Source organism: Plasmopara halstedii (genome assembly GCF_900000015.1).
Source record: "Plasmopara halstedii genome assembly, contig: Scaffold_2956, whole genome shotgun sequence".
NCBI classification, from domain to species: Eukaryota; Oomycota; class Peronosporomycetes; order Peronosporales; family Peronosporaceae; genus Plasmopara; species Plasmopara halstedii.
This window is the reverse complement of record NW_020189861.1, coordinates 249,378-258,329: the sequence shown is the minus strand read 5'-3', so window position 1 is coordinate 258,329 and position 8,952 is coordinate 249,378. Positions and strand designations below refer to the sequence as shown.

At 43.7% G+C, this 8,952-nt stretch overlaps 1 protein-coding gene across 1 annotated transcript; it reads left to right on the top strand.

The window, feature by feature from the left end:
• Positions 1-456: 456 nt before the first annotated feature.
• PHALS_06154 (uncharacterized protein) lies at positions 457-1,071 on the top strand (the record flags this gene model as incomplete). Its single annotated transcript, XM_024719393.1, has 2 exons — positions 457-591; positions 652-1,071. The coding sequence occupies 2 exons, from the start codon at positions 457-459 to the stop codon at positions 1,069-1,071; spliced, it is 555 nt and encodes a 184-aa protein (XP_024584696.1).
• Between the last annotated feature and the right edge of the window lie 7,881 nt (positions 1,072-8,952).

The following is an 8,952-nucleotide window of genomic DNA, read 5'->3' as shown; positions in this document are numbered from 1 at the left end:
GGAAAGTTGTGGTCTCATTGGCAACTGGATGACGAAGACAAAGCCTGTTCAACCGTACTTGAAGAATTATTAAAGCTTTCAAAAGATATACTTATGTGGTATAGATTTTTGTGCAATTTACGGCAGGACAGCACCTTTGGCCACTATATGAATAAAGTGGTATTATTTCTTTTGAGGATATGGAAACACGAATTGTCAGTGTGATTTGGCATTCAACCAGTGAAATTCCCATCGAATCTGGCAGTGCGTTCTCTCGTGTCATGCAAAGGCACCGACGGTTTGCGATTAGTGGCAGAACAGATGAAGCGGTCAAAGTATAAATTGTTAGAGAACAATCTTCGCCAGACACACAACGTCAGTACAAGCTTGATAAACTAATGCCAACATTTTTGATGTTAAGATAGATTCCCATTTCACGAACGCTACATCAATCATCTAGTCATTAATTACTTCACCATGTCGAACTTGATTTTTCGCTTATATCGCTTCATACCGAATCTAACCGCACCTATCGCTTTGCTATCGATACAATCTACTCGACTAGAGTTTACAGATGTTTATACTTCGTTGCATCCTGCTTTTAGAGAAATAGTCAGCTACTCGACTATGCACAAAATTCAGTGGTGTCGATGAGCTGTGCTGCGAGTTCAGCCACTAATTGATGAACAAAAAGCTTTTGAGCCCATTTTTGGTTGCACTGCCAAGCTACACGTTAAAGGAATCGCTGAGTACGACCACAAGCAGACTGTAAGTGCAGCCAGTGAATTCAGCATTAATGTATCAATCTTAAAGTGTGGCTTTGTATTCAATGTAGTGGTAGTGGAAGTGACAACAAAAACTGGTGATTCGCTCGAGTTCGAAGGTACTACAGTAGCCGCTTTGTCGACGCCAGCAGATGAACTTAAAGCTGGCAACTCAAGTGTGTTACTCGAGCGTTTGCGTGCTAGTGATAAGCTGCATTATATACTGGATGACGAAAATAAATTGAAAGAATGGACTGGCGAGCTTCCAATCTTCGAGTCTAAACACCTGTCGCTCTTTAGACCCTTTCCAGCTGTCGAGGCCTGGTGAAAATCGAAGTGAAGACCTAGCATTGCAAGGAACTGTGTGTCTTCCCTCACACTTTGACGTGGCTACAGGCAAGTGTCTAGCACCTAATACTGAATGTGGTTTTGCTAGAAGGCAGATCCGTGTGGTATGGAATTTGTTGCGTGGGAAACAAGTCTGGACGACTGCTAGAAAAGCGGTGACGACTTTATCGAAAAGTGTGGACTACAGACACTTGCACTGCGTGAAGCTGATCCAGAGTATTACCATGTGTTAAATGATAGTCCTGAACAGAGCGACGTCGAGTAGCAGAGAAGGAAGTGACAGGACGGGAGGTAATCTATACTTCCAAGTAGAAAAACTAGTTGGTCGTTTATCAGTCTGTTAATTAATCAGCATCGTATACAGAGTATGCCTTGCTTTGCATCGATTATGTTAAAGACCGTTCAAGTGTACTATGTCAAACGCATCCTTTACGAATTATTAAGCTTCACTCATATCCTCAATCACGTTCTAAAAAGATCAGCACATTTTCTCTTCGTCATCATCGACATCAATACTTTACTTGGGAACAGTGGCCACCAGGTTATTCGTTAAAGCTCCAGTCCTTTTAAATTGCTTAAAGATAAGAAAGAGATATGCAAGTTCTAATCCATTTTTTTGCAACGTCGCTCAAAGTCTGGTCATCGCTACTTTGGAACGACATGAGATCTTTCTAACGCATCAGCTCAGTGTATTACGATCTTTAACGTGGCATACACCCTCACACTGCATTAAATACCTCAACTCTTGTGCTATTCGCTTTCGCATTCTCGAGCAAATAAGTCCTCCATTATGGCACAAACCTCCTTCTATGCTGAAAAGCTCGCATCAAAGAAAATTCAAGCATTTTATGCGTAGTGATGATTCTGACGATTTTGATATTCAAGCCATGGAGCAAAAGTTAAAGAACCGATTGCGTTTTCAACGGCGGAATGTCATCAATTAATTTGAGGGCAGTTTAACATTAACGATGTACAAAACCAAGATTGGTTTTACTAGTTGCATGCTATCGATAATGTGTTGGTTTGTTGGTAAAAATCATAGTGAATATATCCAGGTCCCCAGTTCGCCACCATGTGCTACATCAAAGCCTATCCGTTGGCTTCTACAAACAGTCTTAATTATCTAGACCAAGGAACGACTACAATTATGGCCGTAACCGTCATCAGGATAGTAACTGTAAAAATTACCGCAATACTTGTGACGTCATCCACGCATGTATCAGCGGAGTATCTCAGCACCTCCAATCACCGCTAATGTCGAACTTGCTTTGATTCTTGCTTTTTTATGCCTGTCTTTCCGCGGAGGAACTGGAGCGTCTTAGACCCTAGTGTCTTAGTGAGCATGTCCGCGAGATGATGCTTTGTGTCGACGTAGTTGATTCGGATCGTTCTGTATTCAACGTTTCCGCACGTAAAGAGATGCTTGATGTCTGGTATGAAATCCCGCGTCTGAGCCAGTGCTGTTGTCCTTTGGTTGTCTTACCAGACTTGCGTTGCATAAGTCTATTCTTTGCCCATGTCCTTCAACATCGCGCGCGTCCACAAAGTTCCTGGGTGTACAGGCTCAGTGCACTGTACTCGGCTTCTGCTGAACTCAGTGCCACAGTTCGTTGGAATATTGACTCAAACACCACCGGTCCATTATCAATTTCGACAATCACAGATCGTCTGTCGTCAAATTATCTTTCCCAGTCTGCGTCTGCGAATGCTTCAACCATAATGTTGCTACTCCCTCCTTCATACACAAATCCTTGAAGGCGCGTTGACTTCAAGTATCTAAGCACAGAAATCGCGGCTCGCCAGTGCTGTATTCCAGGATTCTCGAGAGATGTTGATAACTGCGAAACTACGTAGGCAATGTACGGTTTAGTACATATTGCTATGTACAAAAGACAGCCGATGAGAGAGCGATATGGCTTTGACTGCATTTCAGTAGCTTCTGCATCCTATCCTGGCGACTGTCCTTTGAAAGTTTGAGATTAGAGGCGCATGAGTTCTCGGGCGTCTTGGTGTTCTGCTGACCGAATCGCTGCGTAACATCGTAAACATCAATGATCAAAAGCGTTCCGACGCTCTTGTTGTAATCAGTATCCAACCCCAGAATGAACTTTGCGTCAGCAAGCTCCTTCATTTTGATAGCACTCTTAAGGGTATCTTTTACTACACGAATCTCTGCACGGGTCTTTACTGCAATCATCATATCGTCCACGTAGAGGCAATCGTAAATGTGCCTACTTTTAGAGAGCTATACATATACACACTACAACCCTTGAAACCATTCGAAACGAAGTTTCCATACTTTTTCTAATCCAGGTGCAAGCTGCTTGTCGTAACCCGTAGATGGCATTATTTAGCAAACAAACATGATCTCCAGTAGTGTTAGCTCCAGGTGGTCTCTCCATATAGACTCGGTCACTTAGCTCACTATTTAGAACGCAGTTTCAGCATCCAGCTGTTCTATTTCATATCCGTCTGCGACGTAAAAAGCCAAGACAAACCGAATCGAATTCATGTTCGCAATGGGGGGGGCGATTCAAAGAAATCGACACCGTACTTCTGCTTAAACCACCTTGCGACAAGCCGTGCCTTGTAGCAAATGACTCGGTCGTTCTCATCGCGCCTCTTAGCGAAAATTTATCGACATCCGATCGGTCGAGCAGCTTCGCTTGATACAATTGACCAAGTGCCGTTATGTCCATATTGCTGCTCGCCATACCACTGCTTCATCACTTGCAATTGCTTCAGCGTATGAGAATGTCAGAAACCCCCGCCCTTCCGCTCACCAAATCATTGGCATGCCCTTGTAATGAAGCATGCTCCTTGCCTCCTCCATGACAGTGCATATCATCCGTTCCATTACACCGTTTTGTTCGGGCTATAAGGTACAGTCCGCTGATGCATGATATAATCCCGGAGGCACAAGACTGTGACCTTCTTGTCCTTGAATTCAGCACAATTGTCAGAGCGAATGTATTTAATTTGCTTTCCCCATTGTTTTTCGAAAGATCTTGTATTCGGCGAGCTTCGAGGCGACCTCACTCTTACTCTTCAGAAATTTAGCAACCACAAAAAGTGAGAAATTATCATCAAATGTAAGCACATATCTTGCTCCTCCTTTCGATACCGCTTGCATGGGTCCCATCACATCCGTATGAACTAACGCCAAAACACGCGATGTCTTGAATATAGATTGTGAAGGAAACGGCGATACGGTCTGCTTACCCTACAGACATCCACTACATACATTCTTAATGCCACGGCGTGAAGCTGGCATACCATGCATGACATGCTGATTTTACCATACCGCTCTCGCTTGAATGTCCCATGCGCGCGTACCACAGCTCCCACTGATTGTCAGCACCGGCGTATTCCACAAGGCTCGCTTCTTCAAACTTGCAATCAAGGACGAAAGTTTTGTCGATCTTTTTGCCCGGAACTAAGGCATTGTTATTGGTCCAGATAACACATAGCATTGCCGAAACTTCACACGTAAACAACGTTGTGCAAGTTTTCCAACCGAGAACAGGCCGTCTATCGAGTCCTGGAATGTGCAAAACATCAAGCATCCTGATGTGCTTACCGTATATCTCAGCAACCATACCAATACCTTTATGAAGAACACGCTATTTCTTTCCATTTGCAATGGTCACATTGATGCCCATGATCGTATCATCAAAATTAAAGAGGTCTTCACAGTATGGTGTCATATGCGATGTCGCACCGCTATCAATTAGCCACCCATCAATCCGATTGTTTCCGACAACAAATATTGCATCTTCATCAATGCCATGGGTTCCATCTGGGCAGGGTTGTTTCATGTGTCCAACTTGAAGCATGTTCCCTTAAAGCCACCTCCACTCTTCCTTGGACTGTAATCTTTCGTCCAGGTCCACGATTGTTCTAAACCGCCCACCGCTTCCGTGAACAGGAAATTCTTCCTCCGTCGTTCCTTCTTTTGCAAACGCTCATTCTCCTTTAACAGCTTTTTCCTGATCTCGATTAGCGTGATGTCCTTGACACTTTCCACAATCGACGCAATCAGCTCATATCTGTCGGGAAGCTACTCAGCAGTATCACTAGCTGTCGCTATTCGTCAACAGGCTCTCCAAGTGACTGAAGCAACAAGTTTGTCGAACACATCAAGATGCTTAGACATAGTCGAACCGCTCTCCATCTTGAGCTCATGCAGGCGGCGCGTCATCTCGACACGGTTGTGAAGCATGGTACAATTGTAGAATACTTGTAAAAAGCTTCAAGCATAGCCGTTGACGCAGACCGAATCTTGGTTTAATGTGCAGCTCGAGACCCTGAGCGATGATCCCCAGTGCCTTAGTGTCGTTAAACAGCCAGGTTTCCGCCATATCCCCTCCCCTCTTGACGACTTGAACGTGCGCCAGCAACTACCTTCCGCGCTAGTGTAAACTCCTATTGGAAGTAGTTTCCGCTGCCCAGGAGGACTTCGGTTCACTTGGACGTCGTAGCTGTGAGGATGAAAGGTGCTGGGTAAACTACTTGGTGCGGCTATTAGCCTGTTGGATTGTTGGTAAAAACCAAAGTATAAAATTTAGGTCCTTAGTTTGCTCCCCTGTGCTTCATTATCATAATACTTGTGACGTCATCCACGCACATTCAGCGGTGTATCAGCGGTGTATCTCAAAGTTCACATCGCGCGATACACCCACGTCGAACCATTGTACTGTGCTGACAGATGTGAAGGATTTGTGAGTCTAGATGAATTGAGTATTTCAATGAAGCAAGTGGAAACGTGTACGTCTAGAAAACAGAAACTTGGCAAAGTGTTTGGATTCGTCCAGAAGAGATGGAAATAATGCTCGATGATAGCATACTAGTTTTTGTGATGAAAGTGTTGAAGCATACTTTTATGACGTCAGAACTGGTGACGCGATGTGGTCAAAACCGTATACGAACAGCAGTCCCTACTATTAAACTGACGAAACACCATAAGCAATGAAAATGAATGATACAGAGTATCGTTTCGCTAAATTTTCGGAAAGTAGAGTTTTAGTGGATAGAAATTGGCATCAAATTGTAGAAATCACTAGCTGCATTATTGTATTAAACGACGACTGCAAATACTACGAAGACTTAATGTCGTGAAAAAAGTTATCGAGGGAACTAAAAAAGTTGCCGACAACAGTGAACAAGAAGACACTTAGAATCATCGTATCTGTAAGATATTCATGTCCAGCACTGTCTGCGTTTATATGTCGCTTGCTGTTCCGATTCGTTCTTCTACCCAGTTAAACAAATCTGACTATTATATTTAAATGATTTTTAGCGTCGATTGCAACGTTTCGACAATTGAAGATATATGACAATATAATTGAGACTCCTTATCACCTTAGTCACGTTTTTGTTGTGGTGAATAAGTCGTACGATTTTTTTTCGGTACTTAGAAATAATCGGCATCGAACAGGGTGCACACGAAGAAGTCGAGAAAGTAAGACACATAGCGTATATCGATTAAGCATGGTTTTTATCATGAAATATGCAATGACAACTGTGTCTCCTTGTTCAAAAATCTATCAGAAAATAATATTAATCATCTATTCATATAAATACTTTGAGTACTTCAGTCTAGGTGTAGCGGTCCGTACGTATACAGAGAAGAAATACATCGGGGGAAGCGTGAAAGGAAAAAATGACACCACAACATATGGTCATTGCATAAACTGGCTGCACTTGGGATTGTTGCGTCAAAGGCAAAATGGAAAATTTACGATTCGCTGTCACGAGTGGACACGATTCTTGAGAGCAGCAAATGCTGGCGCTCACTCAAATGGTTGGCTATTTACATCGCATAAGGCATCAATTCTACAACCTTTCATCACACAATTCTAAATTTAAACTCCACATCAACATGATTAAGATCGTTAATTAAGCATCGACCTGTGCAGTGGATTTGTTGTGTTTAGGAGGTAGTAACCCGCTCTCGAAATAATTTTCATTAGCTACTGATCATTATGGGACTGGTGATATAACCGATGCACCACATTCGCTATAATTCAGCGCACTTCAGCATCTGTTGTGGCCCTATGGTACGTCTGGCGGAGTCTTCATCCGTTGCGATTTCTGGATTTTCAACATCCGCGTTCGTCGATGAAATAATTTAAATTAATCTTCGGTATGCGCTGTAGATCGTCTTCGTCGTCAGCTGCGTTTACAACATTTAGATTGCTGATAAAAAATCATTTGAGATCTTGATACCATCTTCACCAAGCGCCGGATACCCTCATGCCGATCTTGTCTTGCTTAACCTACGATCGCCTATTTCTATTCCACAGGAGGCTACAGCAATCCCAACCATCCCTGTCAGATACACTTTGTCAAAATGGTGACGCAGTTTATAGGTCCATCAATAAAAAGCAGATATTTGACCGGCTTCGTTTTTCGTTTTAATGAGCTCCATTATTATAAGCCATATCTCAGATCAAATTAGAGATCAATTCTATAATATTGTCAGTAAATTATTACTTAAAACTTTCAGGCCGAACTTCCACGTTCGTTCGTGCAGACCCTTAGAAGGTCAAAGCATCCCACACAGCGTTTTTTAAATCAGTACGGCAAACGAATAATTTTTCTAGCTTCTCATTTAAGGGCCTGCGTCAAATGTTGTTGAGATTACACCGCTGAATGCATGTTGAACAGACAGTTACGAGGACGTCACAGTAAGTAATTACATAATAGTCGGCGAGAATGGGTCTAGATAAATCAGGATGCCTATAGAAGCTTCTAGAAGGATCTAGAGAGACAGGCTTAGAGGTAGCACAGAGTAGCGAACTAAGGACCTAAATATATTCTCTTCGGTCTTTACCTTCTACTCAACAGGTTAACAGCCGTATCAAGCCTTTCTCTACATGCATCATCCTCGCTCACTATGGCCAACAAGCGAACCGAAGTCCTCCTAGGGAATGTTACTACTATAACTGGGAGTTCAACATGAGGATGACCCTGGCGCGGGTCTCCCGTGGCACATCATGGCCGTCAAGGAAGAGAGTGAGGTCACGGAGGCCTGAATGGCAAATAATGCAAAGGCGCTCGGCATCATCGCTCAAGGCGTTGAGATCCATCACCAGACCAAGATTCGGTCGGCTACGCGCGCCTTGGAAGCATGGGGAACCCTTCCGCGATTTCTTTTATCGCCCGACTCTTCACAACGGTGTGGTGATGACTCGTCAACTGCACGAGTCCAAAATAGAAAGTGAGAAAAGCATGGCAGAGCATCTGGACTCTTTTGATGAGCTGGTTGTGCGACTCCAGACTACGGGAGAGCGAGTTGATGAGTCACGTCAACTGGTGGCTCGTCTCAGCAGTTTGCCGTCAGAGTATGAAATAATTTCGTCGATTGTGAAGAATGCGAAGGACATCACGTTGATTGATGTAGCTGGTCAAGGACTCGGGGGATCTGCAAAGGAAGGAAGCTACGGAGAAAGTGTTTCGCGTAAACGTAAACGCTAGAAGATCCAAAGGTGGACGGGACCAAATAGTGGTCCTCCACGCAATAATGGCGGATTCAGGGCAAGTGTTCTAACTGTGACCAGTTTGAGAACAGGAAGCGGAACTGCTCGGTCAGTAAGAGGTCCGACAGCGACGACATGGTGTTTGCTGTTGGTGAAGGAAAGTCATCAGGATGGTTGGTTGACAGTGGGGAAGCTTCCAACATGACCCCACACAGGAAGGACTTGTTTGATTACAAGGGCCTTGAAGCTATCATTGAAGTTACGATTGCAGACGGAAAGAAGTTGCTCGTTAAAGGAGCTGGTAGGGTGAAACTGACTGGATTGAACGGAAAAGGCATTTGCATGGTGGAAGTTCTGCACATTCCCGGACTCGACAAAAG